Source organism: Panthera tigris, chromosome B1 (genome assembly GCF_018350195.1).
Source record: "Panthera tigris isolate Pti1 chromosome B1, P.tigris_Pti1_mat1.1, whole genome shotgun sequence".
NCBI classification, from domain to species: Eukaryota; Metazoa; Chordata; class Mammalia; order Carnivora; family Felidae; genus Panthera; species Panthera tigris.
In genome coordinates, this window is record NC_056663.1 from 39809782 (window position 1) to 39835252 (window position 25471).

At 42.8% G+C, this 25471-nt stretch overlaps 1 protein-coding gene across 3 annotated transcripts in view; it reads right to left on the reverse strand.

The window, feature by feature from the left end:
* Positions 1 to 20966, reverse strand: part of HGSNAT (heparan-alpha-glucosaminide N-acetyltransferase) — a 52080-nt gene extending 31114 nt beyond the window's left edge. The window contains exons 1-2 of one of the 3 annotated variants that reach the window (XM_042983335.1): positions 20747 to 20966; positions 1069 to 1184 (exon numbers count right to left, since the gene is read on the reverse strand). In XM_042983335.1, coding sequence (XP_042839269.1) covers positions 1069 to 1184; positions 20747 to 20966 — 336 coding nt within the window. Of the gene's footprint in view, positions 1 to 1068; positions 1188 to 14421; positions 14442 to 20746 lie in introns of those variants that run through there. The other 2 variants (XM_042983334.1, XM_042983336.1) reach the window with 2 other exon arrangements.
* Between the last annotated feature and the right edge of the window lie 4505 nt (positions 20967 to 25471).

Below are 25471 nucleotides of genomic sequence, written 5' to 3' on the forward strand. Positions count from 1 at the left end.
AGGAAAATCTATACATTAAAATTCCTCCTCTGAAGGTAGTACACTGAAGTGCTCAATTTGGAAATGAAGATGATTTTATTTTACCTGTAAGAACAGTCTTGTACTTCAAAAGTAGCAAGGTCTAGTAATTGTACCTTGAGATAAAATAAACCCTTTATCAACAATTGAAAAAAAAAAAAAGGAGAGATTGACAAACCAAGAAACAGACTCTTAACCATAGAGAACAAACTGATGGTTATCAGAGGGAGGTGGGTGGGAGATGGGTGAAATAGGTGAAGGGATAAGAGTACACTGATCTTGGGGCGCCTGGGTGGGTCAGTCAGTTGAGTGTCCAACTTCAGCTCAGGTCACGATCTCTCGGTTCACGGGTTCGAGCCCCATGTCAGGCTTTCAACTGACAGCACAGAGCCTGCTTCAGATTCTCTGTCTCCTTCTCTGTCTGCCCTTCCCCTGCTAGTCTCTCAAAACTTCTCTCTTCTCTCTTCTCTCTCTCTCAAAAATAAATAAACATTAAAAAAGTTTTTTTAAAAAGAATACACAGATCTTGATAAGCACTAAGCAATGTACAGAACTGTTGAATCACTATATTGTACACTTGAAACTAATATAATACTGTACGTTAACTGTACTGGAATTAAAATAAAGAACTTAATAAAAATGAATCCTTTATCATCAGGAGGGCAGATCCCTGGAATAACTGCCATGCCTCAACCTGAGCTTCCCCATTGTCCTCACGACCTTTGCCCCTGGAGAATACCCAGGTGTCCCACTCCTTTCTTCTCTGGTCCAACAAGAGGATTATGCGTTAGAGGAGTAAAATAAAATATGGTCTATCCCTTTTTCTCATCACTGAGAACTGAGTTTTCAAAAGATGGGTGGGGGGAAAGTTAAGAGACTGGCATTGTTCACTGCTAGGCATTCTCCCTGATTATACATCTTCCGGTATACAGTCTGTTTGTTTCCTTACCTATAGAACTGAAGTTAACAAGAAAACAACTGTGAGAGCACTGAGGATCATATCAAACAGCCCAAAGCAAACAAAACTGTGAACATGAACATAATACCTACATGATAACAGCGTTCAGAATTCCAGTAGACAGTCAGGTTTGTTCCATGTAGTCCGTTATGGATGAGCAGCAACGCTTGGTCCATCTTCAGCTCTACATGCCTTTTTTTATCTAAGTCTGCTAAGAATTAGAAAAAAAAGTTTTAAAAAGCAGAAAAAAAAAGCATCTGAAAGACTACATAAAAGACAAAGGGCACCTGTGTAAACTTCACAGGAGTGCTTCTCGAATGCCTGCCCTCTAAGGTTCTAGGGTGTCTCATTCCTTACTCTGTGAACACATAACTGTGCTTGCACGCACATGCGTGCCTGAACACGTGCGCACGTGCGTGCACTCACACACACACACACACACACACACACACACACACAAGAGTTGCCCTTTTGTACATGTGCCTCTACTGTAAAACAGAATTTGGTTAACATCATTCACGTCATGTGCCTCTACTATAAAACAGAATTTGGTTAACATCATTCATGTCCTGTGTGTACCTGGACTAAGTAGGACCTTACATTCATCATGTGCTAAGGTGTGGCAGGCCCTGAATTTACTAGTTTCACATATCTTCCATTTGACAATATGTCAACCTCACAATCTGGGTATTTTCTCCATTTAGCACATGAAAAAATGGAGGCTCACAAGCATTAGATAATTGTGCATGGCCAAGGTTCTGCAAAATCACTGTGTGAACCCAATCAATTTGTGTGATTCCAAAGTCCAAACTTTCTTCAATCATGTTAATCCCACCCCCCTACGAGTGCAGCTCGGGAGAAGTCAGGACACCGGGTGAGCAAGGTTCTGTGGGGATTTGCATGCCCTGTAAAGTTTGAGATGCTCTGCCTTCTATCACTTTGGTTTGGACTTCTGAATCTCCTTCTGCTTCCAGCAGAAGACAAGATGAGCCTCAGTCTGAAGGGAGAAGTCCCACCACTCCAGAGTCCCTAAGCTTAGAGCTTACCACTTTACTAGATGCTCTTAGGACAATCTAAAGACGATGCACATTCTACATTTACACCTGCCAATATGGTAGGCAAACAAAGAGAACTATTATTGGTTAAAGTGAAAGCAAAATGTTTCATTTAGACCAACCTCCTCATTTATACTATTATATGGTACAAAAGAGAAATTAATTTGCCCTCTAGCTTCTAGGCCAAAAAGAGAGAGAGAGAGAGAGAGAGAGAGAAACCATTTAATAACACAATGAGAAAGATAATAATCTAGCCTCTTTTATTTTGTAATACGAAAGCTTATTTTAGGGCTCCCAAGGAACTCATGTGAATGGTTAATTCAGGAAATTTTTCACTGTAGCCAGCCTAAATCCCTCATTTTATTATTTTTAAAAGATATTTATTTAGAGAGAGTGTGTGCACACACAAGCAGGGGAGGGGCAGAGAGAGGGGGAGAGAGAATCCCAAGCAGGCTCCACTCTGTCAGCACAGAGCCCAACATGGGCTCAAGAACCATGAGATCATGACCTGAGCTGAAATCAACAGTCAGAGTCAGAAACTTAACTAACTGAGCCACCCAGATGCCCCTAAATCCCTCATTTTAAGGTTTACCCTAATGTACCCTTATTTAGTTAGCTCTTGGTAAATACAAAACCCACAATATATCACTCTTAATAATCTATTGAAAGTTGTCCCCCCTCTACACTAAAGAAAGTTATACTCACTTTTTCTGTCCTTTCCTTCTGAAGAGTGTCTTCTAGTGAAAGCAGTGTTTGGGACCAAGGGTGTAACATGGTGGGTTAAGTGTCTGGACTCCAAGTTAGACCAACTGGAATTTGAATCACACCCTTTCTCAGCTTCCTCATCAATAAATTATGAGTCCAAAGGTTCTACACTCAATTTCCATTATTGGGTGAAGGTTCCCACACTACCAAGCAATTCTCAGACACCAGCTGGGTGTCCTACAATTCAACTCAATTCTGACACTCTGTACCTAGAGACAGTGTCAGATGCCACAGATAGGGGCTCAGTCCCACAAGACTGACTCTGCCTTCAGATGTCAGTCACCAGCACAAGGTACCACCTGTGCCTCGGACCGACCAGCTATGGATTGGAGGTTCCCAAGACCCCCTTCTCACGTTCCATTAATTTACTAGAGCAGCTCACAGAACTCAGAGAAACATTTTACTACTAGATTACTGGTGTATTATAAGAGGGTATAACTGAGGAACAGCCAGATGGCAGAGATGCACAAGGCAAGACACAGGGAAAGGATGTGGAGCTCCCATGTCCTCTCCCAGGCTGCCACTCTCCCCAAATCTCCAAGTGTTCACCAACCCAGAAGCTCTCTGAACCCCATCCTTTCAGTTTCTATGGAGACTTCATTACCAAGGCAATTGATTAAACCATTGGTCGTTTATGACTGATTCAACCTCCAGCCCCTCTCCCTTCCCCAGATGCTGGCTGTGGGACTGAGAGTTCCAACATTCAAATCACAGGGTGGGTTCTCCAAGTCACCAGTCCCACCCTTCGGTAGAGGCCAAAGGTCACCTAATTAACATAACAAGGGACACTTTGGCAGCTCTCTCCACTGAGGAAATTGCAAGTGTTTTAGAAGCCCCTGTGCAAGATGAAAACCAAATACACACATTTCTTGATAAAAACCACACTTGTAACAGCATGTCCTTCACAGTACTGCTGGGAAGGCTAAAGTTAATAATATATGTAATGTGTTGCCACAGAATCTGCAACAAAGCAGGTATTCAACACATGATAATTACAATGTCCAGGCCACATCTAACCAACACAGAGCTTCATTAGGGTTACGAACATATGAATATTTTTTGGTTGTTTCTTCTTTTTTCATGTAACTTCATTTCCGATTTCTTCCCATTTCCTCTTTTTTTCCTGTTGTAAGAAATGATGCTACATACATCTGAAAATTAACCTGTTCTCCTTTCGACATAATTCCTTAACTTCCAGGAGGGAAATTTTACAGCTTTTTAAATAGCTTTTGCTCTGCATTGCCAAAATCCTCTCCATTTTAGTTGTGATTTTTTTTTCAATATATGAAGTTTATTGTCAAATTGGTTTCCATACAACACGCAGTGCTCATCCCAAAAGGTGCCCTCCTCAATACCCATCACCCACCCTCCCCTCCCTCCCACCCCCCATCAACCCTCAGTTTGTTCTCAGTTTTTAACAGTCTCTTATGCTTTGGCTCTCTTCCACTCTAACCTCTTTTTTTTTTTCCTTCCCCTCCCCCATGGGTTTCTGTTAAGTTTCTCAGCATCCACATAAGAGTGAAAACATATGGTAGCTGTCTTTCTCTGTATGGCTTATTTCACTTAGCATAACACTCTCCAGTTCCATCCATGTTGCTACAAAAGGCCATATTTCATTCTTTCTCATTGCCACGTAGTATTCCATTGTGTATATAAACCACAATTTCTTTATCCATTCATCAGTTGATGGACATTTAGGCTCTTTCCATAATTTGGCTATTGTTGAGAGTGCTGCTATAAACATTGGGGTACAAGTGCCCCTATGCATCAGTACTCCTGTATCCCTTGGGTAAATTCCTAGCAGTGCTATTGCTGGGTCATAGGGTAGGTCTATTTTCAATTTTCTGAGGAACCTCCACACTGCTTTCTAGAGTGGCTGCACCAATTTGCATTCCCACCAACAGTGCAAGAGGGTTCCCGTTTCTCCACATCCTCTCCAGCATCTATAGTCTCCTGATTTGTTCATTTTGGCCACTCTGACTGGCGTGAGGTGATATCTGAGTGTGGTTTTGATTTGTATTTCCCTGATAAGGAGCGACGTTGAGCATCTTTTCATGTGCCTGTTGGCCATCTGGATGTCTTCTTTAGAGAAGTGTCTATTCATGTTTTCTGCCCATTTCTTCACTGGGTTATTTGTTTTTCGGGTGTGGAGTTTGGTGAGCTCTTTATAGATTTTGGATACTAGCCCTTTGTCTGATATGTCATTTGCAAATATCTTTTCCCATTCCGTTGGTTGCCTTTTACTTTTGTTGGTTGTTTCCTTTGCTGTGCAGAAGCTTTTTATCTTCATAAGGTCCCAGTAGTTCATTTTTGCTTTTAATTCCCTTGCCTTTGGGGATGTGTCAAGTAAGAAATTGCTACGGCTGAGGTCAGAGAGGTCTTTTCCTGCTTTCTCCTCTAGTGTTTTGATGGTTTCCTGTCTCATATTCAGGTCCTTTATCCATTTTGAGTTTATTTTTGTGAATGGTGTGAGAAAGTGGTCTAGTTTCAATCTTCTGTACGTTGCTGTCCAGTTCTCCCAGCACCATTTGTTAAAGAGACTGTCTTTTTTCCATTGGATATTCTTTCCTGCTTTGTCAAAGATTAGTTGGCCATACGTTTGTGGGATTAGTTCTGAGGTTTCTATTCTATTCCATTGGTCTATGTGTCTGTTTTTGTGCCAATACCATGCTGTCTTGATAATTACAGCTTTGTAGTAGAGGCTAAAGTCTGGGATTGTGATGCCTCCTGCTTTGGTCTTCTTCTTCAAAATTACTTTGGCTATTCGGGGCCTTTTCTGGTTCCATATGAATTTTACGATTGCTTGTTCTAGTTTTGAGAAGAATGCTGGTGCAATTTTGATTGGGATTGCATTGAATGTGTAGATAGTTTTGGGTAGTATTGACATTTTGACAATATTTATTCTTCCAATCCATGAGCATGGAAGTTTTTCCATTTCTTTATATCTTCTTCAATTTCCTTCATAAGGTTTCTATAGTTTTCAGCATACAGATCTTGTACATCTTTGGTTAGATTTATTCCTAGGTATTTTATGCTTCTTGGTGCAATTGTGAATAGGATCAGTTTCTTTATTTGTCTTTCTGTTGCTTCATTATTAGTGCATAAGAATGCAACTGATTTCTGTACATTGATTTTGTATCCTGCGACTTTGCTAAATTCATGTATCAGTTCTAGCAGACTTCTGGTGGAGTCTATCAGATTTTCCATGTATAATATCATGTCATCTGCAAAAAGTGAAAGCTTAACTTCATCTTTGCCAATTTGGATGCCTTTGATTTCCTTTTGTTGTGTGATTGCTGATGCTAGAACTTCCAACACTATGTTTAACAACAGCGGTGAGAGTGGACATCCCTGTCGTGTTCCTGATCTCAGGGAAAAAGCTCTCAGTTTTTCCCCATTGAGGATGATGTTAGCTGTGGGCTTTTCATAAATGGCTTTTATGATGTTTAAGTATGTTCCTTCTATCCCGACTTTCTTGAGGGTGTTTATTAAGAAAGGTTGCTGAATTTTGTCAAAGGCCTTTTCTGCATCGATTGACAGGATCATATGGTTCTTATCTTTTCTTTTATTAATGTGATGTATTACATTGATTTGCGAATGTTGAACCAGCCCTGCATCCCAGGAATGAATCCCACTTGATCATGGTGAATAATTCTTTTTATATGCTGTTGAATTCGATTTGCTAGTATCTTATTGAGAATTTTTGCATCCATATTCATCAGGATATTGGCCTGTAGTTCTCTTTTTTGACTGGGTCTCTGTCTGGTTTAGGAATCAAAGTAATACTGGCTTCATAAAATGAGTCTGGAAGTTTTCCTTCCCTTTCCATTTTTTGGAATAGCTTGAGAAGGATAGGTATTATCTCTGCTTTAAACGTCTGGTAGAACTCCCCTGGGAAGCCATCTGGTCCTGGACTCTTATTTGTTGGGAGATTTTTGATGACTGATTCAATTTATTCGCTGGTTATGGGTCTGTTCAAGCTTTCTATTTCCTCCTGATTGAGTTTTGGAAGCGTGTGGGTGTTTAGGAATTTGTCCATTTCTTCCAGGTTGTCCAGTTTGTTGGCATAAAATTTTCCATAGTATTCCCTGATAATTGCTTGTATCTCTGAGGGAGATTTTATTTTATTTGGGTCATCTCCCTTTTCTTTTTGAGAAGCCTGGCTAGAGGTTTATCAATTTTGTTTATTTTTTCAAAAAACCAACTCTTGGTTTCGTTGATCTGCTCTACAGTTTTTTTAGATTCTATATTGTTTATTTCTGCTCTGATCTTTATTATTTCTCTTCTTCTGCTGGATTTAGGCTGTCTTTGCTGTTCTGCTTCTATTTCCTTTAGGTGTGCTGTTAGATTTTGTATTTGGGATTTTTCTTGTTTCTTGAGATAGGCCTGGATTGCAATGTATTTTCCTCTCAGGACTGACTTCGCTGCATCCCAAAGCGTTTGGATTTGGATTGTCGCATTTTCATTTTCATTTGTTTCCATATATTTTTAAATCTCTTCTCTAATTGCCTGGTTGACCCATTCATTCTTTAGTAGGGTGTTCTTTAACCTCCATGCTTTTGGAGGTTTTCCAGACTTTTTCCTGTGGTTGATTTCAAGCTTCATCGCATTGTGGTCTGAAAGTATGCATGGTATAATTTCAATTCTTGTATACTTATGAAGGACTCTTTTGTGACCCAGTATGTGATCTATCTTGGAGAATGTTCCATGTGCACTCGAGAAGAAAGTATATTCTGTTGCTTTGGGATGCAGAGTTCTAAATATATCTGTCAAGTCCATCTGATCCAATGTATCATTCACGGCCCTTGTTTCTTTATTGACCGTGTGTCTAGATGATCTATCCATTTCTGTAAGTGGAGTGTTAAAATCCCTTGCAATTACCACATTCTTATCAATAAGGTTGCTTATGTTTGTGAGTAATTGTTTTATATATTTGGGGGCTCTGGTTTTCGGTGCACAGACATTTATAATTGTTAGCTCTTCCTGATGGATAGACCCTGTGATTATTATATAATGCCCTTCTTCGTCTCTTGTTACAGCCTTTAATTTAAAGTCTAGTTTGTCCGATATGAGTATGGCTACTCCAGCGTTCTTTTAATTTCCAGTGACATGATAAATAGTTCTTCATCCCCTCACTCTCAATCTGAAGGTGTCCTCAGGTCTAAAATGAGTCTCTTGTAGACAGAAAATAGATGGGTCTTGTTTTTTTTTATCCATTCTGATACCCTATGTCTTTTGGTTGGCGCATTTAGTCCATTTACATTCAGTGTTATTATAGAAAGATATGGGTTTAGAGTCATTGTGATGTCCGTATGTTTCATGCTTATAGCGATGTCTCTGGTACTTTGTCTCACAGGATCCCCCTTAGGATCTCTTGTAGGGCTGGTTTAGTGATGATGAATTCCTTCAGTTTTTGTTTGTTTGGGAAGACCTTTATCTCTTCTTCTATTCTAAATGACAGACTTGCTGGATAAAGGATTCTCAGCTGCATATTTTTTCTGTTCATCACATTGAAGATCTCCTGCCATTCCTTTCTGGCCTGTCAAGTTTCAGTAGAGAGATCGGTCACGAGTCTTATAGGTCTCCCTTTATATGTTAGAGCACATTTATCTCTAGCTGCTTTCAGAATTTTCTCTTTATCCTTGTATTTTGCCACTTTCACTATGATATGTCGTGCAGAAGATCAATTCAAGTTACGTCTGAAGGGAGCTCTCTGTGCCTCTTGGATTTCAATGCCTTTTTCCTTCCCCAGATCCAGGAAGTTCTCAGCTATTATTTCTTCAAGTACACCTTCAGCACCTTTCCCTCTCTCTTCCTCCTCTGGAATACCAATTATGCATAGATTATTTCTCTTTAGTGTCTCACTTAGTTCTCTAATTTTCCCCTCATACTCCTGGATTTTTTTTATCTCTCTTTTTCTCAGCTTCTTCCTTTTCCATAATTTTATCTTCTAGTTCACCTATTCTCTCCTCTGCCTCTTCAATCCGAGCCGTAGTTGTCTCCATTTTATTTTGCAACTCGTTGATAGCTTTTTTTAGCTCCTCCTGACTGTTCCTTAGTCCCTTGATCTCTGTAGCAAGAGATTCTCTGCTGTCCTTTATACTGTTTTCAAGCCCAGCGATTAATTTTATAACTATTATTCTAAATTCACTTTCTGTTATATTGTTTAAATCATTTTTGATCAGTTCGTTAGCTGTTATTTCCTGAACGTTTTTCTGAGGGGAATTCTTCCGTTTCGTCATTTTGGATAGTCCCTGGAATGGTGTGGGACTGCGGGGCACTTCCCCTGTGCTGTCTTGAATAACTTGCGTTGGTGGGCGGGGCCGCATTCAGACCTGATGTCTGCCCCCAGCCCACCACTGGGGCCACAGTCAGACTGGTGTGTGCCTTCTCTTCCCCTCTCCTAGGGGCGGGATTCACTGTGGGGTGGCGTGGCCTGTCTGGGCTACTTGCACACTGCCAGGCTTGTGGTGCTGGGGATCCGGCGTATTAGCTGGGGTGGATCGGCAAGGTGCCCAGGGGCAGGAGGGGCAGGCTCAGCTCTCTTTTCCTTCGGAGATCCACTTCGGGAGGGGCCCTATGGCACCGGGAGAGAGACCCACCGGAGGGTTGGCTCCGCAGAAGCACAGCGTAGGGTGATTTCTCGGAGCAAGCAAGTTCCCTGGCAGGAACTGGTTCCCTTTGGGATTTTGGCTGGGGGATGGGCGAGGGAGATGGCGCTGGCGAGCGCCTTTGTTCCCGCCAAGATGAGCTCTGTCGTCCGGGTCTCAACAACTCTCCCTCCCATTGTCCTCCAGCCCTCCCGATCTCCGAGCATAGCTGTTAGCTTATAACCTTCCAGATGTCAAGTCCCGCTTGCTGTCGGAACACACTCTGTCCGGACCCTCCGCTTTTGCAAGCCAGACTCGGGGGGCTCTGCTTGGCCAGCGGGCCGCCCCTCCGCCCCGGCTCCCTCCCGCCGGTCCGTCGAGCGCGCACCGCCTCGCCGCCCTTCCTACCCTCTTCCGTGGGCCTCTCATCTGCACTTAGCTCCGGAGACTCCATTCTGCTAGTCTTCTGGTGGTCTTCTGGGTTATTTAGGCAGGTATATGTGGAATCTAAGTGATCAGCAGGACGCGCGGTGAGCCCAGCATCCTCCTACGCCACCATCTTCCCAGGATCCTCTAGTTGTGATTTATAATGACAACTGTGGTGACCGTGGGCTCCCAGGTGATACAAATAACTACACACTCAATGTATGCCAGGCCCCAACAGCCCTGTGAACAGCTTTTGAGGTCTCCATTTTCTGGATGAGGAATCTGAGGCCTGCAGAGGTCAAGCAACTTGCCCAAAGACACCCACCAGCCACCAGGACTTAAGCTTAAGTCAGTCTGACCAGCACCTGACCTCTGTTACCAGTCTCCTAAGAGTAAACATATCTGTTCCCTCGAAGCTGGGCCAGGGACTTTTAGCCTTTTAATTTTTTCCCTCACTTTTTAGCCTGATGTATAGAAAATCTAATTTTCTTATTATTTTAAAAATAGTTTTGAAATAACGATTAACAACTCTGAAATGTTTTCCAAATGTTTATGTACTTTCCTTTCACGTGAATTGTTGGAATGTTCATTTATTTAACCACTTAACCCACATTAGAAAGGAGACAGCAGGCCCAAGATGGAGTCACTCATGCTAAACCCCACCAAGACATATCTAAACTAACCTAACTGCAGCTTCAGCTTCTGCCAGAAATGAGACTTTCAACCAGGCAATCTGGAACTTCCCAGTCAGCACCAGGAGGTAATCTGCTGATAGACCCCTTCTGTTGCCCTTAGGAAGGTGACCTGGCCTAAAACAATTCATTTTTATGAATAATTTCCTTTTTCCTCTCCCTCTCCACCTTTAAAAACTTTCCTTTTCTGCAGCTCAGTGAAGTTCCTTTCTACATTATTTGCTAGATGATCTTGAAATTTACTCAGTTGAATTTCTGTTATTTAACAGATTTCGCGGCAGTGGGGACTGAAGGAGACTTCGACGGCTTCGAGGAAACTGAGAAACACGAGCGTGGTACCCCACATACACTCTGAACTCACGTTCTTCCTCACCATGTCCAAGAGCCATGGGTAACTTCTCTTTTGGTTCTGTGCTCCGCTCTCTGCATCAAGCTCTCAATCTAATTGGCTCTTCAGTCCGCAATTCCAGAGTTTTTGAGTGGAAAACCCCAGCCCTTAATCCTAGCCCAAGATCTATGTGGGAACTGTGGGCAGTGGTGCACAGTTAACAGCAGTAACTGCGCACCACTACCCACAGTTCCCCACCATGGGGAGCCCCCAGCCTGTAATCCCCATTTGTTGGGGTTTGCTGGTTCAACCCTTTCCCCAGCTCAAGGATCCTCGGGGACTGCTGCTAGTAAAACACAGGGCCTTCTGTTAGCCATTTCGCAGAAACTTCCACTCCCCAGGTTTTGGTTCTGTTTTCAGACTCAGCCACAGCTGCAGTTCTCCATTTGTTTAGAATCAGTCCACGGTCCCCATTCTTTGAGGTCTGGTGGTTGGACACTTTCCCCAGTCCCCAGATCTTTGGTATGCTGATGTCCACTTTCAGTTCCTCAGATACTACTGCTTTCTGTTAATATGTACATGACATAAAGATTAATTGCTAATGGGAATCTTGCAGGCCAAAAGAGTCACAAAAATTGGTGAGCACAAGTCAAGCATTTAAGAGCTGTTAGAACACTTACCACTTAGCCCAAAGACACCTGTGTTAGGATGAGCTGGTCACAGAACCAGTTAGGTTGACACTACATCACCTACCAACCACAAGAAAAATTCTGCACAATGAGGTGCACCATGAAAACACCACACAACCCCAACCCCATCACTGCACATCCCTCTTAGCTACTGATCTGGCTCTAAGAAACTCCTCCATCAGTTGATGACATATCTAAAACTTCTGATATTTTTTTAAGTTTATTTATTTATTTTGAGTGAGAGAGACAGAGAGAGAGACAAAGTGCATGAGTTGGGAAGGAGCAGAGAGAGAGAGAGAGAGGGAGAAGGAGAATCCCAAGCAGGATCCACACTGTCAGTGCAGAGCCCGATGCAAGGCTTGAATTCACAAACGGTGAGGTCATGACCTGAGCTGAAATCAAGAGTCAGACGCTTAACCAACTGAGCCACACAGGTGTCCCCAAGCCTTTTGATATTTAAACAAAAAAAAATTTTTAATGTTTATTTATTTTTGAGAGACAGAGTGCAAGTGGGGGAAGGGGGGGGGGGGAGGTACACAGAATCAGAAACAGGCCCCAGGCTCTGAGGTATGAGCACAGAGCCCAATGCGGGGCTGGAACTCATGAATCACTAGATCATGACCTGAGCTGAAGTTGGGTGCTTAACTGACTGAGCCACCCAGGCACCCCTAAACCTTTTGATATTTTTAACAAACTTCCACAAAATCAAATTCTAAATGAAGTCTTTTTGACCTTGAACCCACTTTGGGTTTTCCAGATGGTCCCTGGAACATCTCAAAGGATTTGTTTTCTCTTTATAAAAAGGAAGATGTGAACTAAATAGGCTTATCTGGTATGTTAAATTACATGGGAGGTATTGTCAAACAGGTGATGTTAAGTCTTCTTAGATTATATTTGTGTGCATATGTTATTAATACAAGTGTTCCAAAAACTGTATGAAATTCCTGAAGATCTAATAGGTATTGATATAATGTTAACATTGATAATTCTAGTTACTATCTTAAAATGTATTCACAAAAATAACCGAATTTCCTTGTCAATTCCATCGTAATGAACTTTCATCAGCTCTCTAACAATAGACATTTTAAAATCTTTTGTCATTTACAGAGTTACTGTTTTACTGAAATGCTTCTACAAAAGCTTCCTGCAAATGTGTTTCATTTTCAGAGAAATTCATGGAAAAGAATCTGACAAGTGCTGTAAAATACAGGTTTCTAATAACTTTCAGATCATGCAACTGAACTGGGTAAGAATTTTCAGAATTAGTGGAAAAACAGTATTCAAGCAAAAAAGAATAACATAGGACTGAATGCACCAAGGAGGATATTTTAATTTTTATGACATCTTGTTTAAAGCTACTGGTTTTCTAACATTTTGCTTTTCCAGATTTTAGGAAACCTTTTTCTTTTTTCTCTTAAAGTATCAACAATTTGATAAGATATACCTTTGTGAACAAAGATGAAACACTGACTTTTTCTCCCTACCTGATTCCTCCAGAATTGGAAAGTTCTTGAGTATTCTTTTCATGGCAATATAGTTAGTTATTTACATAGATTCAACGAGAGTCTGATCCTTATAACCAGATACCATTGGAAATACTGGCCATGTAATTAAAGCTTTGACCAGCATGTCATATTTGAAAGAGATATGCATAGACTTAGATATGACCAAGTAGCTTTAAAGAACTAAGGTTGACTTTGCAGAGCCAATAAAGCCTCTTGGAAAAGTTGCCCTAACACCTTGCTTACAAGGTTCCAGCAAAGTAGTAATAAAAAGAGCTTATATGAGGGCACCTGGGTGGCTAAGTCAGTTAAGCGTTGGACTTCCGTTCAGGTAATGATCTCGTGGTTCATGAGTTCAAGCCCCACATCAGGCTGTCTGCTATAGGCCCAGAGCCCACCTCGGATCCTCTGTCCCCCTCTCACTGCCCCTCCCCCCACCTCAAAAATAAACATTAAAAAAAAATTTTTTTAAAGAGCTTATATGGTCCAAAAAAAAAATTTTTTTTAAGAGGGGAGGGCACCTGGCTGACTCAGTTGGTAGAGCATGCAATAGATCTCAGGGTCATGAGTTCAAGCCCCACACTGGGCATAGAGCTTACTTAAATAAATATTTCTTTTAAAAAAGAAAAAATGCTATATCTAACTTTTTTTAAAAGTTTATTTATTTATATTTGAGAGAGAGAGCAGGAGAGGGGCAGAAAAGTCAGAGAGAGAAAATCCCAAGCAGGCTCTACACTGTCAGCACAGAGCCAGACAGTGGGCTCAAACTCGTAAGCCTCAAAATCATGACCTGAGCCAAAACCAAGAGTGAGACGCTTACCTGACTGAGCCATCTAAGTGGCCCTATATGGTCAATTATCTTGCTGCACTTAAGAAAATAATCAGGTGGTGTGCCTGGGTGGCTCAAGTCCGTTAAGCATCTGACTTCGGCTCAGGTCATGATCTTACAGTTCGTGAGTTCAAGCCCTGTCATCAGGCTCTGTGCTAACAGCTCAGAACCTGGAGCCTGCTTCAGATTCTGTGTCTCCCTCTCTCTCTGCCCCTCCCGTGCTCATGCTTTGTCTCGCTCTCTCAAAAATAAATAAATATTTTGAAAAACTAAAAAAAGAAAAATAATCAGGCAAAGTTTAATGCAAACAAATTAGTTTTATTATAAAAAATAAGGGTTGGCACAAGAACAGACACTCAGATCAGTGGAACAGAATAGAGCACCCAGAAATGGACCCACAAACGAATGGCCAACTAATCTTTGACAAAGCAGGAAAGAATATCCAATGGAATAAAGACAGTCCCTTCAGCAAGTGGTGCTGGGAAAACTGGACAGCAACATGCAGAAAAATGAATCTAGACCACTTTCTTACACCATACACAAAAATAAACTCAAAATGGATGAAAGACCTCAATGTAAGACAGGAAGCCATCAAAATCCTCGAGGAGAAAGCAGGCAAAAACTTCTTTGACCTCGGCCGCAGCAACTTCTTACTCAACACGTGTCTCTCTGGAGGCAAGGGAAACAAAAGCAAACATGAACTATTGGGACCTCAACAAAATAAAAAGCTTCTGCACAGCGAAAGAAACAATCAGCAAAACTAAAAGGCAACTGACAGAATGGGAGAAGATATTTGCAAATGACATATCAGATAAAGGGTTAGTATCCAGTATCTATAAAGCACTTATCAAACTCAACACCCAAAAAACAAAGAATCCAGTGAAGAAATGGGCAAAAGACATGAATAGACACTTCTCCAAAGAAGACATCCAGATGGCCAACCAACACATGAAAAAATGCTCAACATCACTCATCATCAGGGAAATACAAATAAAAAACCACAATGAGATACCACCATACACCTGTCAGAATGGCTAACATTAACAACTCACGCAACAACAGATGTTGGCAAGGATGCAGAGAAAGAGGATCTCTTTTGCATTGTTGGTGGGAATGCAAGCTGGTGCAGCCACTCTGGAAAACAGTATGGAGGTTCCTCAAAAAACTAAAAATAGAAGTACCCTACGACCCAGCAATTGCACTACTAGGCATTTATCCACAGGATACAGGTGTGCTGTTTTGAAGGGACACATGCACCCCCATGTTTATAGCAGCACTGTCAACAATAGCCAAAGTATGGAAAGAGCCCAAATGTCCATCTATGGATGAATGGATAAAGATGTGGTATATATATACAATGGAGTATTACTCAGCAATCAAAAAGAATGAAATCTTGCCACTTGCAACTACGTGGATGGAACTGGAGGGTATTATGCTAAGCGAAATTAGTCAGAGATAGACAAAGATCATATGACTTCACTCATATGAGGACTTTAAGAGACAAAACAGATGAACATAAGGGAAGGGAAACAAAAATAATATAAAAACAGGGAGGGGGACAAAACATAAGAGACTCACAAATATGGAGAACAAACTGAGGGTCACTGGAGGGGTTGTGGGAGGGGGAATGGGCTAAATGGGACAGGAGCACTAAGGAATCTACTCCTGAAATGATTGTTGCACTATATGCTAACTAATTTGGATGTAAATTTAAAAATATATAAAAAATAAAGCAAGTTAAAATAAAAAATAAAATAAAATAAAAATAAATAAATAAATAGGGTAATTGTGGAGAGAAGAAATTATGTTTACACCTTTGTCTACATTAGAGTTTAATTCTGTTAATTGTCTTTGAGGTTCTGTTATAAAGTGGACTGGATCCTGAATTCTTCTAGCTTCCTCAATAATTTGGCTCAACCCTCCAAACTAATGTTTGCAATTTTCCCCCACCCTTCTGACTTGGAATCACCAAGAAAAAAGACTGCCCTTGAGCCTCCTTGGAAGGGACTATACCAGGTCCTCCTCACCACCCAGATGGCAGCCAGACTGCAGGGGCTTAGACCTTAGATACGCATCTCACTGAGGAAGTAGGCTCCACCTGACACGTGGTCCTTCTCAAGCACTGGAGACCTCCAAATCAAATTGAACAGGAAGAGAAGCAGCTGACATCAAAGCAGACTGCTTCCTCCCAAGATGCCAGATCAAGACTTCATACTTTAACTAAACATGAAACCCTCCCGTCTTCCCTTTACTGTCTTTTACTCTGGCACTGGCCTGGAAAGAATGCCATTATCTGTATCTCCCAGGCCATTGCTAAGGTGGGTAACTCTAAGAATTTAGAATAACTTTATATTTTAGGCTAAGGAGGAAACCTAGTTGACTCTTTGACTTGAACAGGCACATACAAACAATCCCTGTGAATGAACCCATTAACAGCGCCACCATAGTGGGAAGTGATATGTGCCCCAACAGAGTTTGTCTTCTTCTGTTGTGGTTATCATTATGAATGCCTACAAAGCTGGGCAACGACTCTTAGTTTAGCTTACTGAACTTACCACAAATGAACTACGACACCTCAATGGTCCACACCCCTGGATTTACACTGTCAAGTTAGAAAGGAATTACCAGGAGGCATTCATGACTCACACTCACTTCCTTTGGCAGGGTCATACTTCCCTGGGTAGAAGTAAGTGTAAACGAGAATATGATCAGAAGCCTCTCCTTAACGGTTAAGGTTTGTGCAGAATTTATTGCCAAGACAATAGATGCCCAATAAAGATCCTTAGCCTCTTTGGCCAAAGTTGTGCTTGATAATAGGATAGCCCTTAGTTATATTTTAGCCAAGAAAAGAGTTGTCTGTACTGTGGCCAAAACCACCTACTGCACCTGAATTAATACTTTTGGGGAAGTTGAAACTCAATTACATAAGATCACTCAGCAAGCGACTTGGCTTACAAAGGTGACTCCTTCAACAGGGTCTTTCTCTGACTTATTTCATTTTGATTTCAACTGGTTTGGGTCTTGGGGACCCAAGTGGCTCTGAAATGCACTCCAGACATTGGGAATTACCCTGCTTATAATAATCTTAGTAATTTCCCTGGCATGTTATATACTCTTAAAAGCTCTCAATACATGTTTGCAGCCACTAAGCAGCAAGAAAATGATCTTCTTAATATAAGAACATCAGAAAAGAAATGAAGAGAATGACCAACTTAAAGATCATAAACCTTGAAGATGTGGCCTATGAATATCACAGAAATTAAAACAAAAACAAAAAAACAGTCATGACCTATGGATACCACCGAAAGTAGCAACAAAACTTCATAAAAAGCTGTGAGAACTGCAGAGCTGAGCGTGGCATTAGCGCCTTATGCTTTGATCACATCTCTTAGTTAAGCTGAGAGTCTGATCAAACAGTGGAAATTGTTAGAAAAGAGATAGCAAGCCCAAAATGGAGTCACTTATGCTACACCCCACCAAGACTTAATACCTGAACTACCTGCAGCTTCACCCTCTCCCAGAAAAGTGACCTTTAGGCAGGCAACTTGGAATTTCCTGGTCAGCACCCAAGGGTAATCAATCCACGGAGGGTCCCTTTGCATTACCCCTGGGAGAGCATCCTGGCCTAACATGCATTCTTTGCTAATGATTTCCTTTTTCCTCTCTCTCTCTGCCTTTAAAAACCTTTCCTTTCCTGCAGCTTGAGGGAGCTCCTTTCTATTTGTTAGACAGGATACCATGAATTATTTATTTATTTATTTATTTATTCATTTGTTTAAATGCACATTCAAATTAGTTATCACATAGTGCAACAATGATTTCAGGAGTAGATTCCTTAATGCCCCTTACCCATTTAACCCATCCCCCCTCCCAGTCATGAATTATTAAATAAAGACAATTTGCTCTTTATATTTACTCAGGTGGGTTTTTATTATTTAACACCCCTTCCATCTTGGCACTCTTCTTGGGATTTGTATCATTTCTTTACATAGCACAGATATTAAATCCTCTGTCATACCTGTCATACATACACATCATACCATGTTTTCAAATACTTCTCTTTAGCTTCCCTGGTTCAATTTTGATAGTTCTCATTTTCAAATTTATAGTCACTATCCACTGACCTTTTCCTTTATAATTGTTTTACATATCATCATCCCTTCATAGTTGGAGTAACTAATGCTTTTATTCAGTTTCCTATGAGTCCTTAGTAGGGGGTAGAGTAAGGTTCTTGTTTTATGCTTCAATTTTCCATATGAATTTCAGACTCTGACTGTTCTTAATTGTCATCATAAGGATGCAACACCCAAACCATCCAATATGACATCTAAATTGAACTTAAATGCTCAGTTTCAAGAAAAAGCTGCCAACTTGTGATACTGCTGACCTTAGAAATACCAGGACAACACATAAGAAGCTTTATATACAAAAGAACAATTCTCTCCTCCTCTCCTGTCCACAATGTCTTGGTGAGGACATACACCAAATAAAGTCATCCTTCAATAGGTACCCAAGTAACTGTGCTGTTTGTATAGCAGACTTTTGTTTCTAAATATTTAATTTATGGTTCTAGCTCTCTGCTCACGTGGTGGGGGGGGGAGGAATTCTTTTTTTTTTTTTAAGTTTATTTATTTATTTTGAGAGAGAGCAGAAGTGTGAGTGGGGGAGGGGCAGAGAGAGAGGGAGAGAGAGAATCCCAAGCAGGCTCCGCACTGTTAGTGCAGAGCAGGATGCAGGGGCCAAACCCACAAACCACAAGATCATGAACGGAGCCCAAGCTGGATGCTTAACTGACTAAGCCACCCCTGCGGGGCAAATTTTTAAAGACATACTCTATTTATTTTTTTCTTTCAAAGTAAACTTGAGTCCTCAAATCATATGAAGATGGAGTTCTTAGTAGGAAGCTGTCCAACCCAAACCTGGACTCCAGGTGGCACTAAAAGCCTAGCTGTCCTCTCAACACAGCTTCATAAAGGCTCTGGAGTGGATCACCTAAGAATATTAATATGTGGGGCCCCTGGGTGGTTCAGTCAGTTGGACTGACTTTAGCTCAGGTCACAATCTAACCGTTTGTGACTTTGGACCCTACATGGAACTCTGCTTTGAGAGTGCAGAGCCTGTTTGGGATTCTCTCTGCTCCTCTCCCCTCTCAAAATCAACAAAAAACTTAAAAAAAAAAAAAGAATATTCATATGTTCTCCCTCACTACATAGAATTACTATTTACAAACCACCTTTTTCCTAAAATAATTATGGTTATTAACTGGTGCTAAAGCACAAAGAAAAAGCCATGCACAGGATCTTTCCCTGACAACTTATGAATGGACTGATTATGTAATTTCTAAGGGTCCCTTTCCTCCATTATCAAAGAAGGGGAGTACGGAGACTTGAGGTCAGGGATGGGGGAAGCAGTAATACAAAATGTAATCAGCTAAAATGCTTTTCCAAAATTCATTCTGTCTTTGTCCTACAAGATTCTGATTGGGGAGGAAAGGCAGTCTGAACTACACACACTGACACCAAGACCCCCCTATTCGGATACAGAAAAGGGGGTGGGATGACGGGGAAGACAGGCAGGTTACAGGCAGACCTTTCCCCAAACCCTGACCAAATAGTGTTTGCTGCAGTTGACTGCTCCCCACAATCCCTGAATCCCCTGGGGAGGGGCTGGGGACCATCATCTTCTGGGGCCCTGGGATTCTCCTTTCAGGGGGTCTAGGGGAAGCCGTGGACTTTATTTTTCACCATCCTCCCCACCCCGCCCCCAGACCAGGCAAATTAGGAAAACACTAGAGGAGCTGATGCTTCTACTCCCAGCCACACAGTAAAATCACCCCCAGCAAAATACCCCGTCCAGCCCCTCCCAGGCCAAAGACCTGGTTCCGCGGCTTCCCAGCAAAACCGCAGGGCTCCTGCAAACCGCGACATCAACTGTCCCTGGCATCCCCGTAGCTGTAAAATCTGCCTAAGGGCCCTCGAGATTGGCTTCGAGTTTGGACAACCAGCTCTGGCAGTCAACACCCTCCCCGCGCCGCTATGAGTTTTTACTCTATGTCGGACATTTACTCGGGAGTTTAATCCCAGCAAGGCGGGAGGCTTTTCGCCATCCGGCTGCGGACTGTGGCTGCCGTGCTCTGCCCCGCAATTCCAGCGGCCTGGCAGGGCAGCGGCCCGCGCTCCTGCCATCCCACCGCGCAGGTGGCCACCCGCCAAGGTCTCCTTCCTCTTCGGGGAACGGACTTCATTTGCGCAGAAGTCCCTGCAAACCATAGGCTAGATGAGGACTAAATGCCGGATACACCAGCTTCTTGGCCAGTGCATCTCTTATTTAGCTTTGCATTTGGGGAGTAACAGGTCTCCCAATCACAGACATTTTACTATTTAGACAAAAGTCGCCAGGAGACCTCGGCGCCCCGCAGCCTCGGGGCGTGCGTGCGGGAGCGCAGGGCTGGTCAGCTCCGCGGCTCTCCCCGCGGCCTGCAGCGCTCCCGCGTCTTTCCCTTTCGGGTGGGCCCCCCCAACACACACACACACACACACACACACACACACACACACACACACTGCACTACTCCGGGTGGGCCCCCCCAACACACACACACACACACACACACACACACACACACACACACACACACACACACTGCACTACTCCCCTGTGCCCGCGACGCCGCCCCGCGCGGTGCCTGCGACAGCGGCCAAACACGGTTACACCGAGAGAATCCTGGTCCGGGAACGCTCACTACAACGCAGAGGAAACAACAACTAGTTCCGGAGACTTGCTTTTTCCAAGCGCTCGCCTGCGGCGCGCCCCCCGCGGAACCGGCGGCGGGAGGGGGCGCAGCGGCGCGGGGTCCGCCGAGCCGGCCGGGCCGGAGCCGCGGCGCGCACTCACCTCGCGGCGGGGCGGCCTCGGCACCGTGCTCCGGGGAGCCTCCGGGGGCCAGCAGCGCGGCGCTCAGCACCGACGCGGCCAGCAGCAGCGCGGCCAGCGCCCGGCCAGCGCCCCGCGCCCAGTCCATGCCGCCCGCCGCCGCCTCGGCCGCCGCTCCTCCGCAGCTGCCGCGCTCCCGGGACCTGCGCTCCTCCGCGGCGCACGGCCGCGCGCCCGTCATCGCCTCCTTCCCGGCTGCCGTCACCGCCTGAGTCACCCGCGGGGGCGGGGGCAAAGCCGGAGCTGAGGGCGGGACTGCCCGCGCGGGAGGGACCTGAGGCCTGTCCCGGCGTGGGGCGGGGCGGTCGCTGCGGGGGGCGGGGCCGGTCGCTGCGGGGGCTGGGGGAAGCGCTCACCGAGAAGGAGTCCACATTCGCACCCTTCGCGCAGTGTTCTTTGTCGCGGGGGGAGAGACCTCCTGCAGGCTTCGAGCCATTGCTCCCCAGTCTCTGGCCACCCCCCTGAGCAACATTCTGCTCAGTTCCTGGGTCCAGTCATTCACCACACAAACGGCTGTTAGTGTCCGCTGCTCACAGTTCTGGAAATGCCATGGTGAGTAAGACAGGCGGAGTCCCAGACCCCAAGGCGTTCACCGTGCAGAGAGATGCACTTTCGAAGCCACTATGTGGTACCACCACTTTGAAGAGTCTCTGATACAAAGAGGCTCGCAGGTACTATGACTCCGCAGTTGCACTCCTAGCAATATGTCCGGAGAAACTGTCGTTCATATAAGGGGACAGGTACAATAATGCTTGTAGCAGAGTGGTTTGAAATTGCAAAAATCTGTAAACACTCTAAATGTCTAACAGGTGGGGGGGGGGGGGGCGCCTGGGTGGCTCAGTGGTTAAGCGGCCGACTTCAGCTCAGGTCATGATCTCACAGTTTGTGAGTTCCAGCTCCGCATCGGGCTCTGTGCTGACAGCTCAGAGCCCGGTGCCTGCTTCAGATTCTGTGTCTCTCTCTTTCTCTCCCCTTCCTGAGCTTGCGCTCTGTCTCTCAAGAATGAATAAACGTTAAAATAAATTTAAAGCACAAAGTTTTTTTTTAAATAAATAAATGTCAATCAGAGGAGAAAACGGGGAAATTGTATAATATATACAGCTGTAGAAATGACCTAGAGTTACAAGTATCAACATGGTTGAATCACAAAAATAAGGCTGAGGAGTAAATGCGAGTTGCAGAAATACCTTTGTAATAATTTATATGTAAAGTGTAAAGCCAAAAAAAAAGTACTATGTGTTCTTCAGATTGTTTGCCTAAGTAATAAAAGTATAGAGACATATGGAAAGATAAACACTAAATTCAAGTAATGGTTGGGAGTAGGGAGAGAGCAAAATGTTATCACGATGGGCTTCAGCTGGCAATGTTCCCTTGCTTAACTAAGGTGACAGGCATATATGGGTGCTCTGTTATTTTTTATACTTCTCTGTATGTCTGACTTACTTGACAAGTTTTAAAGCTACAATACAGTATGATGAGTGCTATGTTGGTAGAAGAACAAGATGCTAAGATAACATTTGACAGAAGCACCTAAACTAGTCTGGGAAGACTCCTAGGAGGACTGACCTTTAAACTGCGTTTGAGGGATGTTAGCCAGGACAGGGGATGAAGAATGTTCCTAACAGAAGGAACAGCTTTTGCAAAGGCTCTGAGAAAGGAGGGCCCAGTGCAGGAACTAAAAGAAACCTAGTGTGACTGAAGCAGAATTCTGTGACAGAGCTAGACAAGAGAGTTTAGTTTGGCTTCCTTCCTAAGGACGGTAGCAAACTGTTGATGAATTTTAAGGTGGAGAATAACAAAGGTCAGGGACATTATTTTTCTCAGAGAAAACAAGCCTGCCTGAATGTCAGGAAAAAGTTCAGTTACTCCCTCTTTGTTCTTTGTCCCACTGTTCAAAATCTCAAGTCATGGGACAGTGGTGTCTAAGCAGTCTGGCAAGACCATTGCTGACAAGTTGTCTACTGTCCAGCAGCTGCTTCTGGTTCCCACAGAACCAGAATGGCCCACAGGGGCCATTGGGTAGATGTGCCCTTCTCTCTTCTCACCTTGAGGACTGCTCTTTCAGCTTTGTCCTAATCTCCCATGCCCAGGAGAGTCTGGAGTTCCCGTCTTAGTGCATGACTGTCTACCTATCTACCTGTCTACCCTTCCACCAGGCACCCACCTCATGGTTCCTTCCCTCACTTCAGGTCTCAGCTCAACTGTTCTATTTTCAAGGAAGCCTTCCCCATTAAAGCTAAACCATTCTCTAACCCTCTATGTCACTGTATCTGCTTTGTTTTCTGTGTTGTGCTCATTTCTACCTGACATTATAATGTGGATTTATCTGTTTCTCTTGCACCAAAATGTAAACTCCTTAAAGGCAAAGAGTTTGTCCTGAGGCTAAGACCTTTCTCGGTTAGGCTATAATGAACAGCCCCCAAATCCCTGGACTTATCTCAACAAAAGTTCATTTCTTGCTCACACTTACGTCCAATGCTTCACCTCAATAAGAGTTTCTACCATTACTGAAGCATTGGGAAGATAATGTAACAAATGCTCTTAAAGCCCCTTTGCAGAAGAGATGCCTGTGATTTGCATTCACATTTTACATGTGAAGGAAACATGTGCAGGAAAAAAAAATCTCTCAGATAATAAACTTTTTAAAATAAATAAATGAAAGTATCTTTACTGTTAAGATGCAATTCTCCCCAAACTGATCAATCACAATCAAAATTCCAGCAGGGTTGTTTCTTTTTGTTTTTGTTTTTCATGTGTGTAGAAATTGACAAATGATTCCAAAATTTATAGGGAAATCCAAAGGACCTAGAATAGCCAAAATTATTTTGAATACAAATTTGTAGGAATTACATAATCTGATTTCAAGACTTATTATAAAACTATAGTAATCAAGATAGTGTTTGTTTTTGGCATAAGGATAATACAGATCAAAGAAGAGCATAGACAGCCTAGAAATAAACACATAAAACTGGGTTTTCACCATGGTACCAAAGGAACTTAATAGGGGAAAGGATATTCTTTTCAACAAATGATGCCACAATTAAATGATTCACATGGGGAAAAAAATGAACCTTGACCCCTACCTCATACCATATACCAAAACAAACGACAACAACAAACCCAAACACACAAAACTAGATTAATATAAAAGCTATAAAACTATATATAAACTATAAAACTTCTGGAAAAAAATAGGAGAAAATATTTATGACCTTGGATTAAGCAAGGATTTACTTTTCTTTCCTATCCACCCTACCCCGCTCCCGTATAGTGTTTATTAAAAGGCAAATCAGTTAGGTGTTGGGTAAAAGACTTCTTAAATAGTACATAATCCATTTTTTGATTAAAAAAATTTTTTTAATGTTTATTCATTTTTGAAAGAGAGAGACAAAGCACAAGCAGGGGTGGGGTGGAAAGAAAGGGGGGACACAGAATCTGAAGCAGGCTCTAGGCTCTGAGCTGTCAGCACCAGAGCCTGACGTGGGGTTCGAACTCACAAACTGTGAGATCACGACCTGAGCCGAAGTCAGATGCTCAACCGACTGAGCCACCCAGGCACCCCACATAAACCATTTTTTTAAAAATTAAAGACACTACAAAAAAAAAAAAAAGACAAAGACACTTAAGAAAAAGAAAGGGAAAGCCACTGACTGTGAGAAAAGATTTGGAAAACATATTTGATAACAGGCTCTTAATTCCAATTCCAATTCAGTAATAAGCAAATGACTATTTAAAAATGGGCAGGGGTGTCTGGGTAGATTCAGTTGGTTAAGCATTCAACTCTTGATCTTGGATCAGATCATGACCTCATTGTCGTAGGTGAGCCCAACATTGGGCTCTGCACTGATGGTGTGGAGCCTGCTTGGGATTCTGTCTCTCCTTCTCTCTGCCCCTCCCTGGCTTGTGCTCTTTCTCTCTCTCTCAAAATAAATAAATAAACTTTAAAAAATTAAAAATGGGCAAAAGATTTAAACTCTCCATCAAAGAGGGTATATGAATGGGCAATAAACATATGAAAATGTGCTTAGCATCATTTGTCTTCAGGGAAATGAAAATTAAAACTACAATGAGATACTACCTCACATCCACTGGAATAGCTAAAATTAAATGGGTTGATAATAATAAAAAGGTTGGCAAAAAAAAAAAAAAGATTGCTAATAGAATCCATTGCTAATAGAAATGTAAAATGGTACAACTGCTTTGGAAAACAGCTCAGAAGTTTCTTGTAAAGTGAAACATATACTTACATATGACCACTCCTAGGTATTTACCCAAGACAAATGGATAAATATGCAAAGTCTACACAAAGACTTGTATTTGAATGTTACAACAATTTTATTCATGATATCGCCAAACTGGAAAACACCCATGTCCATCAGCAGATGAATGGATGAACAGATTATGGTATATACAAACAATGGAATACTACTCACCAATAAAAAGGGATAAGCTACCAATACATACAACAGGAATAGATCTCAAGAACATTACACTTAATGAAAAAAGACAGACACAAGAAGGTATATACTGGAGTGCCTGGCTGGTTCAGTCGGTAGAGCATACAGCTCTTGATCTCGGGGTTGTTGAGTTCAAGCTCCATGTTGGGTGTAGAGATTACTTAAAATCTTGGGGCACCTGTGTGGCTCAGTGGGTTAAGCGGCCAACTTCGGCTCAGGTCATGATCTC